This window comes from Diadema antillarum, unplaced genomic scaffold (assembly GCF_040938485.1).
Source record: "Diadema antillarum isolate AM-2024a unplaced genomic scaffold, OU_Dant_1.0 scf00000138, whole genome shotgun sequence".
NCBI classification, from domain to species: domain Eukaryota; kingdom Metazoa; phylum Echinodermata; class Echinoidea; order Diadematoida; family Diadematidae; genus Diadema; species Diadema antillarum.
The window spans coordinates 495,788-512,566 of NW_027271027.1; the positions used below are offsets into that span (position 1 = coordinate 495,788).

Sequence of the window (16,779 nt, forward strand, 5' to 3'; positions counted from 1 at the left end):
CATGGTGACTAATACCTCTTGCATGGAAGGACTGTGCAACACAAACTCTCTGATACATACAGTACAATAGTAGCTGTGCCATGATATTCTCTTTCTCTTCCATGCAGGACAAATTTAGTTTATGGTATAAAAAGTAGCTACTAAAAAGCAGTTTTTTCACAAAACATGGGTACACTGTAGATACATATATGTAATACACATCCTGGTGCTATGAATAAGTACAGTGTACTGTACTCCAGGCATAACCAGGGAAAGAAGCAAATCATGCTCTATACACAATCTCTTCCACTTGGTTTTGGTTTCACATTTAACGTCCCTGTTTAGCAGTCCAAGATTAATGATGCCCTGACCACAAGTGTGTGTTCCATCCCTGCCCTACTGCAGACACTATTCCCTCAATGTCCCAGACTCTGAAATGACTTTTGATCTGCGGAATTAAATTCATATCAGGGGAGATCAGCGGAAGAGCTGGCTTCCAATAGTCGGATAGGCTCATCCAACAAATGACGTGCATCCTGGAGAAAAAAAGTTTTCGCTCAGGATTTGGACATTAGCCTAGGGTGATTAAAAATAGAGCACAGAATATACACCCAGCAAAAGTCAGACCATGGTCCATGATCCACAACCCAGAGCAGCAAAATTTGTTCTGTTTATTCACTTCTCCCCAGATATTATTGCAAGTCTGTAAAATACTGCACAGGTTGCAAAGACTGTCACAAAGAAAATGGGAATTGTATCAAAATTCCTTTGATAATATGGTCTTCAAGTCAACTACACAAAATCAATTACAAAACCTTTTCTGTAACACTTTTGTTGCTGCTCAACTTCCTTCTAGTAATATCTTAGATTGCAAACAAGAATATTGGTATCACATAACACTGGCAATTTAATACAGGTGAAGAGAAAATAAAAATCATCCTCTAAAATACATCCAACGTTGCCTACATGTACATTACATCTGGCTAGATGTACAATGAACATTAAGTGCATTGACTTCATGAAATTTGACTCATGCATTAGTTTACTTTTATTCATCTCTTGTATCAAAAGTACATGAGAATACTTTTACAATTTTGCATGATGGCAGTTATAATGTGCAGGCAAACTTAACCGAGGTCAACTTTATATGACAAGATACAGTGCTCTTATGGATTTTCACGAGGATGTCCTCCAATTAACACTTTATCAATGAAACTGAAACCAAGAACATAGCCGAGACAACTACAGTGTACAGTACAGTTAACAGTTAAAACCTCTAAGAACACATACTGAGTATTTGTGAGATTCCTCTTGTAGTAACAATGAGCATTTGTTTGTTTGTTTTTTATATTTCTACCTCTTTAAGACAAATATTCATGGAAGAGTGGCTTTTCCTTTGAATATGAAATGTCACTGGAATATTCTGATGTTTACCTAGCTTCAATTAGGCATGACATCTCTTTTAATCTTTTTTATTTGATGATATTCTTTGAGATGTGTGCAGAACATACAGAAAGAAGGGTGAAAACCACTACTACAACTTCCATTTTTTTTATGTACATGTAATAATGCACTCCTTTACAGCTAACCAATCAAAAAGCAAAATCTCTTTTCAATTGCATTCCATAGGAATCTAACCTTAATGAAAGTACAGTTAAACTCGCATAAGTCGATCTTCTTGGGACTGAGCAAAACACATCGACTTAGGCGATTTTCGACTTGTGCGTAAGTCAAAAAAAAAATTGACTTACAGTTACACCACACGTACATACAAATGTATGTATAATGTACACCTGTATGTAAACAAAAACTGGCATCTTGTGATTTTGACAGCGATATATTACACAATAAAATTTTATTTGACTTAGGCACAGTGAATTTAATGGTTTTTCCGTGAAAGTGTTCTTGGAATTTCATCGACTTAGGCGAGTATTCGACTTACAAAATTTGACTTGTGAGTGAATTAATACATGTACGTCAATGGGGAAAAATCAGGACTTTTTAAAATCATCGACTTGCGCGATTAATCGACATATGCGATGTCGACTTAGGCGAGTTTAACTGTATTACTGATTCTTTACATCCACACATTGGCATAAGCAGGGCTCGACGCTAACTTTTTCTTTCATGGCTCATTTGGGCAGCTAAAACCTTCATACGTATCTGAAATGTTGGTGGCCCGAAATAAGAAACATAAAAATTAAAATCAACTTACAAGTTGTAGTTCCCGAAAATCAGGCCACCACAAGATACTGTAAAAGTGGATACTTTAGTGTGACTAATTTTTCTTACTAGGCCTCATAAGATAAGTTTTTCATTCTGCGGAATCAAGACATTAATTACTAGACTATATGGCAAGCAAAAATATTTGCGAGCTTTTATTTTTGCGCGAGTTTCTGGTTGCATAAAATGCGCAAAAATTTCCACTTTTACAGTAGCCTTTGTGGAAGCGTGGTGGGCCAACACCAATTGGCACGGGGCCACCGCCAATGTCGAGGCCTGCATTCGTCTCAGCAGGGTGATTATACTGTATCCAATCATCCATCCCCCCCCCCCCCCATGCATTGTAAATTATATAAAAGGAGTATACTCACTGGACAGAGATTGGTGCTTTCAGCAATATATTTTCCTATATGCTTCGCTTCAGCTGACACCGAGATACAAAGGAGGAGGGCATCCCTGGCTTGCTGGCCCATTACCCCTTCACGGTGGATGTATGGGATAAGTAGGGAGAAGAGCAGGAACTTGGCAGGACCCTTGCTAGGACTGGCATGGAAGAGGAACTCCAGGAGGTTTGGGTCCTGTGAGAGGCAGATGCACAGCTGCTGGAGCAAATGAATCAGCTGGTCTTCTGCATCTTCACGGGAGTACTCCCAACAAGCCAGCAGGAGCCGCAGGAGAGGGTTCAGAATGTGGGTGTGCATAAGGACAGGCTGGCGGCACTGGCCAATCATAAGCTCATAGATACGGAGCAGCTCCCGCTTCGTGTCCTCCTGGTGCTCCCCAGCGCGCTCGCTCCAGATGAGCAGCTTCTCCATGATGTTCTCCTGGATGGTGATCTCTAGGAGCCGTCCAATCGTGCCCTGAGTCGGTGCCTCTTCCTCCACCAGTAGTTGCATCATCTGCATGGCGTAGTTCACCACGGTCTGCACATCATCCACGCTGACCTTCGACCACCGCCGGGTGCGAACGAGCACCTTGTTGATGATGGCTTGTATCTGCTTCCAGTGGTTGAGGTAGACTTCTCGCCGCACCTGCATCGCCTCCTGCTCTGCAGACAGGTGTATCCTCTCCGGCGCTGCCACCACACTGGGGGGTGGGGAGTTGACTGCCGGCATGGCAGAGTTGCTCCGCCTCCTCAGTAGCTTACTCATAATGAGATTGTTGTTGGAGAGTCTATTTAAAGCCTCCGCTTGCTTTAAGACATTTCATATAAAAGACTTCAATCAGGTTTATCACTAAGAGTGCAAAATATGAATCTGCTCATTCAGGTAGACAGTGTGCAACTGTGAATTCCCACGCACATGCTGTAACTTCCTGATCACTGCTTTGAGATGCTTCCAGGTCAGCTCAGGTTACCCCGTCCATGGCAATATCACTGACTGACTGGTTGGGAGTACTCGAGTATCTGAAAGTAAAAGTTGGCAACAAATACAAATAACAATAACAAGTATTATACATTTATAAAGCAACAGTGCTTAAAGTGTAAATGAGGTGTCTCTAAGCCCTCTAATGTAAGCCTTCTCAGTTTAATACATTGTAGTACACTGTACATTAGTAACACTGGACACTCTGTAAGCAGTATAGTTGGATCTACAACTCATTGACCACTTTTTGATTAAATACCTTGTCTCTTATAAAACATCCCTCAGTTTCACCTTAAATTCATTTCAATCAATGGAGAAAATACCACAAATTCATGTCCCAGGCTCAGATTGGTGACTCGTACCCTAGGGCCTACGCACAAAATTCGCGGCGACAAATGCAAGCAACATTTTTTATTGTGCATTGGGGCAAGCTCATAATTTTAATAGAACGCCTACGTGTTAACAATAATTAGGTGTGTATTACTACAATGAGGATTTTCTTCAATTCTCTTTCCTCCTGTTTCCTCAGGTTATTTACCTGTATCCCCCTTGAATTTATCTTGATTTGCATTCATGTTCGAATGTTCCAGTGTATTGCGCCCCGTCCCATGCGTACTTTTGATTTTATACGCCAGAAAGCCATTGCGCAAGGGTGGTCAATCTAAAAATAGGCGGTCAATGAGTAACGTTAGTAGACTTACTATACTTGCTACATGTATCTTGACATCATGTAATTCTTGTTTGTGTGAATCCACACTTATCATACTAAATAATAACTATCATCATATGTGAGATTCATAGACAGTCACAGGGTGGTCCACAACTTGAAATTTTAGCATGTTGCAAGCTCAGAATCTGAGAATATTGCAGAAATTGAATACGCGCGGAGTGCACACGATAAGTACGTAGTATGCAATATTTTGCTGCTTATCTCTCTTTGTGCTGCTTACATTCAATGTTCTCTCTCATGTTTTGCACACAAATATATAAAGTACCTGGTAGTTTGATCAGGGGTCGCACTTAACTTTTTTTTTAACTAGCCAGGCGGACTACTTAGAATCAATTTTGACACTGAAGCAATATTTTGGCTAGCCAGACGGACTAGTAACTTCAGAATTTTACAATTTTTAGCTAGTCCGACGTGATTTCGGGTGGCCAATGGCCAGCGGACCATCGCCAATTTCGAACCCTGTTGATGTTTCTTATGTTATGCACATGTTTTGCACATTTTTTAATACTTTTACTTTGAGCTTGTTGCAAATTCTTGAGGATGTTGCATAGCATGTTGCTGGCTTTTTAGGATGTTGCACAAGAATTTTAGCATGTTGCAGCGACATGCTAAAACCCCTCGTGGACCACCCTGAGTCATACTCGACTCTATCCCTGCTAGCATTGAATTTGAACCCGACTACTCACATGATGGAGCACTGCTGACCATGTACGCTGCTATACCCACATGTCACTGCTACGAACAAATGCCGATCAAACTCTTGTGGGACAGAAGTACAGGTATGGTATTAGCTTACGGGACAGCATGGTAATTTCAGATGCACACATTTTTGCATACTATTGACATTTAATACGCACGAGACTTCATAGACGGGATACATTGTAATAGCCTCACAGAGCCTTCTTGTATGGACCGAAATCGCAAAAAACACAACAAAAGAATGTAAAAAAAAAAAGAAATTCACATTTCACCCTCAGATTTACAAGATGTCGATTTATCACAAGGTTTTATCGCATGAACTGTTCGAAATGTTCAAGTTAAGACATTTCACTGTAAAATACGAAATTTGAGCCTCATTTGCCAATTTTTTCGTCATCGTCCGCCCGGTAAGAATGTGTTTATGTGAATCGTGGGTACCATACAATGTATGAATTGTGATTCTGGTGCAAGTTGACAAGATATGAAAGATGTTGTTTTTAATACAGAAACCGTGTCTGGAATTATTATGCGAATTTAACAGCACTATTAATAAAGACAACTTTTTGGAGAGGGGTATATTTGAAGTGTATTTTCCAAAAATCAGAGTGAATATTTTTTTATTTTGCCGAATTCGTAATTCTCAGGACTTTGTGAACTAGAGTTCAAGTACTCTGAGAGCACAGACCTCTTCCAAGCAGCTATAATTTCCACCAATGATCTTGTTCTTTCATAGAGATCATTGATTTCCACCCATATGTACACCGGTATTCGAAATGCACGCTGAAAATCGCCCGATTTCCCAATATAGGCCTAGATACACTGTAGTATTGATAGTAGAAGCCTTTTGTTACGTCATCAACCCTCAGCTGCGCGGCGCGCCTCGCCTTTGCAGAAATTAGAGCGCGCACTTTAGTGTGCCAATGAAAACCTTAAAAATGTGCAGCTTGAACTCCCAAGTTCATTGACCCTACCTGCCAAAATATCGAAAATCCTTCATAAAATTCATAAAAATTTCCGGATCACTACCAAAATTTAATCATCTGTTGTCATTCTCGGCCTCTCCGGCGAAAGTTTCATGCAAATCCGTTCCCAACTTTTTGAGTTAGTTTGCACACGGACAAACCAATGGTAATGAAAACATAACCTCCTCCCTTGGCGCTGGTAATACTGGTTGCTACTTGTGGCCGAAATTTCATCCTCTGAGTATGGAATTCAGATAAGAATTCAGAGCCCAGTGATACAATCCACTCTCCTACTTCATGATTCTTTGATAGCAATGTAGACCTTTGACAGAAAGATTGGTCTGTATCTGGTCGTTGGGGATATGTTCCGTGGAGACTGCGTCTGGCTTCACGGATCCCCTCCTATCTAAAGGAGAGCGATAACGTTAAAAAAATAAAGAAAGAATCAAAAGACTCCTCCGGACAGACGGATCTTTCCGTCTATGTAACGTTAGACCTAAGTTATAAATTGGCATTCCCGTCAGCACAGCAACATATCCATCATGTCATATATAAGCAGACCGACGAAATTTGGAGTTGGAGTCAGAGAAAGGTCAGAGAGTTGTAACAGAGATTACTCAGTGTCTCAGATATGTCCACCACCAAATATCACAAGTCTCGAACTCACGACACGAGTCACACTGACACTAACACTAACAGTAACACTAAATGTAAGTAACAATGACAGACTACTATAGTACCGGTACTAACGTTAGTCGTTAGATCCTAATAAATTTAGTTATAACAGAAGTTTAACTTAGAGATTAGACCCCAAGTCCTCCCTTATTAGTAGTAATTAATACTAACCTGTAGTAACCACTCCAGCTAACAAGGTTACAACCAAAATTACAAAAACGAAATTCAGCATCAATACCCAATTACTTACAACGATTCATCTGGAAGATGTATACCGTTCCGGTTCCAAAATCGTGGATGTACGAGGTCTGATATTACACCCTGTTGTAAATGACCGACCACAAACAACTTCACGTCAACACAAATTACAGTGATGATGTGTACCAATGGGGGTATTCTACGCTCTTTGATGTGTACTACTGTATAGACTCTAGAGCAAAGTATAGAAGCTACATTATTTTTTGTACGCTCAACTCAGCTACCTTCGTCCACTACGAGCTACACTGTAGTACCTCACCACCGCTAGCAATGGTATCAACAATCAATGGGTATGCGTACGCCCTCTAATCGTCGCGTCTGCATACAACACACAACAAATATAACACCGCCATCACAAGTTGGCGCTATTACGACTTCTTCTTCTTCTTCTTCTTCTTTTTCTTGCACTGTGAAATTGATGCATCAAAATTGCAATTTTGTACCAGATACTAGCATTGTGCACCAAGTATAACCATAAAAGTAATATAGGTTTTTCCATTCATTTTCAAACTTTTTTCATTCAATTTCACAAATTTTTACTTCAATTTCGTCGCAGGATGTCGGGAATAAGCCAATCTTATTTTCAAATTCGTCTTTCGTCGTTCATTTTCAAATAAAGTCCATTCTATTTATTCAGTTGGCATACATTTTCGTCATTCACAGTTCAAATTCGTCAGTCTCACTCGCAGCACTCAAAACAACAGGATCGATTTCGTCTTTTGTCAATCATTTTCGTTAAATTTTCAATAATGTATTTTTTTTTCTGTAGCCGTTCACATTTTACATTCAGGAGTTAACGTGTAAGTGCCCCCCCCCCCCCACACACACAGAACCACAGATACAGCAACACACACAAGCAACCCGAGTACACACTGATACAAACAGACGTATTGTCTCGCAAACGAAAACACTGACAAACGATTTCAGGCAAACATGATTTAAAGACAAAATTTAAGTGTAGAATTGTCGCCTGTTTAATGTCAAAGAATGGATAACATGATTATGTTTGCTGCTTTCCAGGGTACAAAATTTAAAGTTTGCTTCATGCATTATGAAGCGAAAACCTGAACATTACGAGTTAAAGTTCAAAATGTGACACTGACATATAGTCTGGGTGCCAAAGCCACTTTTTGGACCTAACCTTGTTTTACCGTCCACCCAATGTTTTTTGATGGTTTTACCCTATTTCGAGGGTGCTGAATCCGAATCTGGATGATGCAACTCTTGCATCCTTGAGGGTTTTGAGATATTCAAGATGGCCGCCAAAATGGCCGCCCAAACCGGAAATTCTCACGTATTTCATTCTCAATGGTGAAAAATTGAAAACACTTGATGTTTTTACCCTATTTCGAGGGTGCTGAATCCAAATCTGGATGATGCAACTCTTGCATCCTTGAGGATTTTGAGATATTCAAGATGGCCGCCAAAATGGCCACCAAAACAGGAAATTCCCATGTATTTCCTTTTAAATGGTGAGAAATGGAAAACAATTGATGGTTTTACCCTATTTCGATGGTGCTGAATCCGAATCTGGATGATGCAACTCTTGCATCCTTGAGGGTTTTGAGCTATTCATGATGGCCGCCAAAGTGGCCGCCGAAATAACCGCCAATTAAAACCAGAAATCCCGATGTATTTCCTTCTAAATGGTGAGAAATTGAAAACAATTGATGGTTTTACTCTGTTTGGAGGGTGCTGAATCCGAATCTGGATGATACAACTCCTGCATCCTTGAGGGTTTTGAGATATTCAAGATGGCCGCCAAAATGGCCGCCCAAACCGGAAATTCTCACGTATTTCATTCTCAATGGTGAAAAATTGAAAACACTTGATGGTTTTACCCTGTTTCGATGGTGCTGAATCCGAATCTGGATGATGCAACTCTTGCATCCTTGAGGGTTTTGAGCTATTCAAGATGGCCGCCAAAGTGGCCGCCGAAATAACCGCCAATTAAAACCAGAAATCCCGATGTATTTCCTTCTAAATGGTGAGAAATTGAAAACAATTGATGGTTTTACTCTGTTTGGAGGGTGCTGAATCCGAATCTGGATGATACAACTCCTGTATCCTTGAGGATTTTGAGATATTTAAGATGGCCGCCAAAATGGCCGCCAAAACCGGAAATTCTCACGTATTTAATTCTCAATGGTTCAAAATTGAGAACAATTGATGGTTCTATTCTTTTCGGATTTCAAAATTGCCGCCAAAATGGGAAGTTTCCACGTATTTCAATTTTAATATTTCGCAATTGAGAGCAATTTTATTGATGATTCTACCCTGTTTTGATCACTGTGCTGAATGCGAATCTGGACGAAACCACCCTTGCATCATTGAGAGTTTGGAGAAATTCAAAATGCTCGCCAGAATGGTGAGAAATTGATAACAATTGATGGTTTTACCCTATTTCAGGTTTTCGTCAATGGCAAAATCTAAACCCAACCATACTCTGCTGATAAACGAATGCATATTGTACATCCCAGTTTGAACTTGCTGTACAGTGAAACCAGCTTTACCTGATATCTTAGAGTTTGTAAGATACAGCTGTGCCAGGAATGAATCCTGCAAGACTACAGATGCGGTTGAAAATTTGAAAGATTACACTGTTTCATCTACATATCATGGATATGTTTTGAACACTAACAATCAGTGGACAAGACATGCCCATCTCGTTCATACTTTGATAGTGATGTAGAGAAGTTTACTGAGATTCCCAATAATACCTGTTTTAATCCATGAACAGTTTTAATTGTTTCATCCATGAACACTCACATTGGTTAATTGGGTTATATTGGTGGTCTTGATGACATTGTCCAAGACAAGAGTTGGACATTTTTATAGTTCTGCTTCAAATTTTTCTTCAATATGATGTAATATATATATATGGGGCGACAAACCTCGCATCTACAAAATTACACATGTTCAGGAGAGAAAAACAAGAACAAAAACAAAAAGCAAACAAACGTGGCAGCCAAAGCACTATAACAAATGAGAGAACCTTTCCTTTGACATGCCATGGTAGCTTCATTTTCTTGGGTGAAGACAGCAAGGGTTTGGACAGGACATCATTAACTGATTATCTGTTTATTCAAAAATGTCATTTTCACTAAAATTTCAGATACAAAGGGTCTTGTTGCCCAAGCGACGATATCATATATACACACGAGGGGATGGAAAAATCACAGGTAACGCGCAGTAAAACAAACAAACAAACAAACAACAACATGTAAGGTATTGTACTTACGAATATCATAATCACGCAGAGTGCTTTTGAAATTACAATTGTACCTTTATATTGATATCTACTATAGTGGTCATGGATGCAACCATTTCTAGTGACGTAATCAGAATATGTCACAAGTTTCATAAGAGTACGCGGCGATACTCATAAGAATACAAGACAAATTTGAACACCAAATACCTGCAGGCCATAATCTAATATTACTCTTATAACCAAAAAGGATTAACTTCACATCAGTCTGCGGAGCCCTTATTGGCTACCACAGGCATTACTCTATAACAATTGTGCATAAAGAAATTTTCAGTCTTATCTTTGTGTTTGTACGTTTCAGTATGATGTCAATATCATTTTTCTTTCCATTACGTGTTAAAGTTTCGTTTGAGACATAGTGGAATATCTCAGTATATTACAATACCATTGTGACAGTCATTCTGGATGCCATTAATTGTTGACTGATTTGACAAATTTGCTCAACCGAGTTGAATTCAAGAATACGGATTATTGCTTTTAATCACTCGCTTCACTTTATAGCACAATATTTCACAATTTATAAGAAAATATCAAGGAATTTCCGTTTATACAGGACATTTGTAAATATCTCAAAACCTTCAGCACCCTCGAAATGGGGTGAGACCATCAATTTATTTTCAAATTTTCACCATTTAGAAAAAAATATTAACATTGGAATTTCAATTTCTGCCAATTATTTTGGCGGTCATCTTGGACATCTCAAAACCCTAAGGAACGCAAAAATGGCAACAACAAAATGTCGAGGGTGCTGAATAGGGTCTCAAAAATTTCAATATTGACAGTTATTTTGGCGGTCATCTTGGAATTCTCAAAACCCCCCAAAACACAAGAGTTGCATCAACCAGGTTCGGATTCAGCACCTTCAAAATAGGTTAAAACCACCAATTGTTTTCAATTTTACACCATTTAGACCGATTTAGGGGGCCTACATGGAAATTTCCGTTTTTGACGGCCATTTGGAGGCCATTTTGGCGGCCATCTTTATAATCCCAAAACCATTAAGGATGCAAGAGCTGGATCCTGCAGCTTCAAATTCAGCAAACTCAAAATAGGGTAAAACCATCAGTTTGTTTTCAATTTTACACCATTTAGAAGGAAAAAGGGGTCACTCTACACACGAGTTTCCATTTTTGGCAGTCATTTTGGTGGCCATCTTTATTATCTCAAAACTCTTAAGGATACAAGAGTTTTATCAAGATTCTGATTCAGCATCCTCGAACTAGGGTAAAACCATCAATAGTTTTTCCATTTCTCACCATTTTGAAGGAAATACAGGGGAATTTCCGGTCTTGGCGGCCATTTTGGCGGCCATCTTGATTATCTCAAAATCCTCAATGATGCAAGAGTCGCATCAGCCAGATTCGGATTCAGCATCCTCGAAATAGCTTAGAACCATAAATTGTTTTGAACTTCTCACCATTTAGAAGGAAATACATAGGAATTTCCGGGTAATTTGGCTGCCATTTTGGTGGCCATCTTGAATATCTCAATATCCTCAAGGATGCAAGAGTCGCATCATCCTGATTCGGATTCAGCACCGTCGAAACAGCTTCGAACTATCAATTGTTTTCAATTACTCACAACTAAGAAGGAAACACATAGGAATTTCTGGTTGGGGCGGCCATTTTGGCGGCCAATTTGGCGGCCATCTTGAATATCTCAAAATCCTCAATGATGCAAGAGTCGCATCAGCAAGATTCGGATTCAGCATCCTCGAAATAGCTTAGAACCATAAATTGTTTTGAACTTCTCACCATTTAGAAGGAAATACATAGGAATTTCCGGGTAATTTGGCTGCCATTTTGGCGGCCATCTTCAATATCTCAATATCCTCAAGGATGCAAGAGTCGCATCAGCCAGATTCGGATTCAGCACCATCGAAATAGCTTAGAACCATCAACTGTTTTCAATTTCTCACCATTTAGAAGGAAATACATAGGAATTTCCGATTTTGGCGGCCATTTTGGCGGCTATCTTAAATATCTCAAAATCCTCAAGGATGCAAGAGTTGCATCATCCAGATTCGGATTCGGCACCCTCGAAATAGGGTAAAACCGTGAATTGTTTTCAATTTCTCACCATTTAGAAGGAAATACATGGGAATTTCCGGTTTGGGCGGCCATTTTGGCGGCCATCTTGAATATCTCAAAACCCTCAAGGATGCAAGAGTTGCATCATGCAGATTCGGATTCAGCACCCCCGAAATAGGGTAAAACCATCAAAAAACATTGGGTGGACGGTAAAACAAGGTTCAGCCTTTGGCACCCAGACTAATATTGTCCTGGGATATGACTTTCGACTGTCGTTTATCCATCAATAAATTTGGGTTGGCAGTCATGTTTTTCGTGTGTATTGTCTAAGAAAATGGTTAGGGAATAATGTGTAACGATACAATTTACGAGAGAAAGTAAAAATATGTCGGCTTAAAGTTGGTTCACCATCAAAATAAAGAATCGACAACATCTGACTAATTTGAATGAAAAATTCGTGAAATTGTGTGAACAAAGACGAATTTGATCTTCACATTCTGCGATCTGTCAGCGGGAGAGACGAATTTGAATGACAATCGACGATTCTGAATGCTATATGTCTTCGAAAATGTTTGACGAAAAACGAATTACAATGACAACTGACGAAATTGAAGTTAGGATTTGCGTTCCGCGTGCTTCTCGAGACGAATTTGAATAACAAATCTTTGAAATTGAATGACAAAAGTGCGAAAATGGATGGGAAAACCTATAATTAAAACCTGTTGAGGCTTTGCATTATCAAATATCCAAAGTAGTGCTATGAGATGAATTATGTCGTAATTTTGCAAACACTGTCTTATTCCATGCATTGCACTTATGAATTTGCGTTTATCTATCATATTTTTCCTCGCAAGCGTGAAATTTTTTTTCTCTTAAGAAGAAATTGAGAGTTTGAAAACTGCTTGAAAAGCCTGAGTCTAAAACCCCTCGCGTGATAATTACAATATCAGGATCATTGACTTGATTGTGAATGAACATGTACGATGGTAGAATGTCGATGATCAACTGCACATATCCTTTGCATGGTTTTTTTTTATACCATACATTGTCTTGAGGTCTTGCATTCAAATGGAGGATAAGAATATAATATGCAACACTGTAATTGTTTCATTATAACATGTAAATATCGAGATCTTTAAGTCAATGCGATAAGCTTGTCAGCATTCCTATCGAACAACCTTATCTGCAAGTTAAATAAAATCATTAAAAAACATCCATCATCAACAATCATTCTTTTACTATAAGACCAACAGTATGATGATTATCCCTGTGAGGTCCGTAATAATATAGGTTTTCCCATCCATTTTCACACTTTTGTTATTCAATTTCAAAGATTTATTTTTCAATTTCGTCCCGAGAAGCAGGTAGAACGCAAATCCTAACTTCAATTTCGTCAATTGTCACTGTTATTCGTTTTTCGTCAAACATTTTCGAAGACATAGCATTCAAAATCGTCAATTGTCATTCAAATTCGTCCCTCCCGCTGAAGGATCGCAGAATGTGAAGATCAAATTCGTCTTTGTTCACACAATTTCATGAATTTTTCATTCAGATTAGTCAGATGTTGTCGATTCTTTATTTTGATGGGGAACCAACTTTAAGCCGACATATTTTCAGTTTCTCTCGTAAACTGTATCGTTACACATTATTCCCTAACCATTTGCTTTAACAATACACAAAAAACAAGACTGCCAACGAAAACGAATGAAAGATAAACGACAGTCAAAAGTCATAATCCAGGACAGTATGTCAGTGTCACATTTTGAACTTTAACTCGTAATGTTCAGGTTTTCTCTTCATAATGCGTGAAGTAAACTTTAAATTTTGTACCCTGGAAAGCAGCAAACATAATTATGTTATCCATTCTTTGACATTAAACAGGCGACATTTCTACACTTGAATTTTGTCTTTAATCATGTTCGCCTAGAAATCGTTTGTCAGTGCTTTCGTTTGCGAGACGGTATACGTACATGTGTGTACTCGGATTGCTTGTGTGTGTGTCTGTATCTGTGGTTCTGTGTGTGTATGTGGGGGGGGGGCACTTAGGTGTGTGTTAACTCCTGAATGTAAAATGTGAACGTGTACAGGAAAAAAAAACCAATACACGAATGACTGGAAAATCACACCGGGTAGAGATATGAGACGAATATGAATGAAAACTTAACGAAAATAATTGACAAAAGACGAAATCGATCCTGCTGTTTTGAGTGCTGCGAGTGAGACTGACGAATTTGAACTGTAATGACGAAAATGTATGCCAAATGTCTAAATTGAATGGACTTTATTTGAAAATGAACGACGAAAGACGAATTTGAAAGTAAGATTGGCCTACTCTCGACATTCCGCGACGAAATTGAAGTAAAAATTTGTGAAATTGAATGAAAAAAGTTTGAAAATGAATGGGAAAACTTACACTCTAGAGTAGCAGACACATGGAAATCTGCACTTCCGATCGTGTAAATGATCCTATGGACGTAATTCGGAACAAACCAATCAATTTCTTCACCGTTGCGTTGTAACCGTCTTTTTTCGTCACCCTTTACTTACAACTGTCGGACGCATTTGAGCCCTGTAATGAAAAGCACATTTGTCACCAAAGTAGTGAGGTTCAAATAATAGAGCCTGAGACGAAACTTTTCTTCCCCACTTGTTCGATAACCCAATTTACTGCCATAACCGGAATGTTTGCGTATTGCATGATTCTCAGATTTTTAGTTTGTTGATTATTGTAAAAGCAATTACATAAACGATAGTGTGTGCTTTTATATCTGATGCACTCTCTCATATCACTGCATTAGTTCTCCCCCTCCCCCATCTCACAAGGCTTCAAACGTCGAAATTTACCACGCAGATGTCAATACCTTGACGCAATCACACATCCCTAACATCATAAGATGTACTTTGTACTAGACGCGTTGTTTTTACACTTATAATACAGCGCTGAATTTTATTGGAAATGCACAAGACAACATGGCAGGACCTGAGATATTAATACGAATCTTTGAACACTTTTTTACGGTTTAATCTATTTTCAGAATATTTGTTATAAGTCCATAACAGATTACCGAAGTTTGGGTCATTGGTGCGCGCGCGCAACAAAGAAGAAAGAGCGCGCCGTCCGATGGCTAGTGATTGTGACGTAACATTATTGCCCACCTGTACAGGTCTGTACATGACAATGGCCTCGCGCTTCGAAGACACCGCCCGCAAAATGTGGTGGATTGGTCACGTGGAAAATATTGCGAAGTTTCAGTTGCTAGCGGTCACTTGGCCAAAAGATCGAGAAGTTTGGGGGGGGGGGGTGAGGGAAATATCCCTAGTTAGTGGGGAATTAGTTTCACGGGAAGTTTACGGTCACACTTATACTAGGCGCGGTCAGACTGGCAAAAGATCGAGTAATTAACATCGCGAAGTCTTCGCAATCTTTTGTCGAGCGGCAACCAAACTTGGATCAAGAAGTTTTGGGTCGTGGGTACGCGCGCACAAGAAAGAACAAAGAGCGCCCCGTCCGATGGCTAGTGATTGTGACGTAGGAGCAATGCACATCTGTACATGACAATGGCCATGCGCTTCGAAGACACCGCCCGCGAACAGATCGAGAAGTTCGGCGGGGGTGAGGGAAATATCCCTGTTTGGAGTGTGAAGTTTCGCGAGAAGTTTTGCGACAAGTTTGCGGTCACACTAGCAAAACTTCGAAATCTTATAGATCGCGAAAGTCAACAGGTAGTGGGTTTGAAATCTTCTCGATCTTTTGCCAGTCTGACCGTGCCTATTGAAAATAGGCCCATGAGTCATACGGCTCACGAGTTATACAACCCATGAGTTCGACACTACGCAAAAAAAAAAGGGGGGGGGGGGGGCTCACGAGACCGACACTATAGGTGAATGATAAAGCCCACGAGACCGACACAGGGCAAAGAAGGCCCATGAGACCGAAAGGATGAACAACGCCATCTCTATGTCAATTACTGGTGTGCATTCTAGTTGTTTTGTTTTGTTTTGTTTTTTTTTTTTATACAGGGTGTTGCATGAATAATGGTGCATTTTCGTCACGCTATTGAGCTCGAGATTGTAACTAAATGGACAGCTATCTCAACGACAACGATATATAAATTTGTCATACAGGTGTGGCATAATAGGAGGCAGTTCTGTCACTCCACCAGGAGCGACATTATTACCAATAATGTTTTCTATGAAAACATTGTACACTTCATGGACCCACCCCCCCCCCCCAAAAAAAAGGCCTAAAGGCAAGAACGATGTACGGCTTCAAGTTCAGATCTTTGATAATGACACCATGTTAATTTTAGTAGACTTTTCTCCATTTCTAGCTCGAAGATATATGCAGGCAGGATGTAGGACCTATGGTTTTCCCCCTTTTCTCTCTCGCTCCACTAGTTAAGTATTAGATATCACCGACTGCTAAGAGGTTTTAGAAAACCAACTTGTAATCCTCTCTGTGACTATTACTGTATGAAATTCAATTGGTGAAAACATTTTATATAGTATCGATACATCCTCAGTTTGTAAATCAAAACGGTAGATTTTTGAAGAAATAAATAGCTGTTTTCCTTTATAATGCATCAGTTTT

General features: G+C 39.5%; 1 protein-coding gene across 2 annotated transcripts in view; it reads right to left on the minus strand.

Annotated features, from left to right (window-relative positions):
* LOC139721110 (FHF complex subunit HOOK-interacting protein 1B-like) overlaps positions 1 to 7,067 on the minus strand; it is a 47,518-nt gene extending 40,451 nt beyond the window's left edge. For both annotated transcript variants that reach the window (XM_071632442.1, XM_071632441.1), the window contains exons 1-2: positions 6,883 to 7,067; positions 2,574 to 3,607 (exon numbers count right to left, since the gene is read on the minus strand). In XM_071632442.1, the coding sequence (XP_071488543.1) occupies positions 2,574 to 3,353 (780 nt within the window). In that variant the 5' untranslated portion in view covers positions 3,354 to 3,607; positions 6,883 to 7,067. The remainder of the gene's footprint in view (positions 1 to 2,573; positions 3,608 to 6,882) is intronic.
* Between the last annotated feature and the right edge of the window lie 9,712 nt (positions 7,068 to 16,779).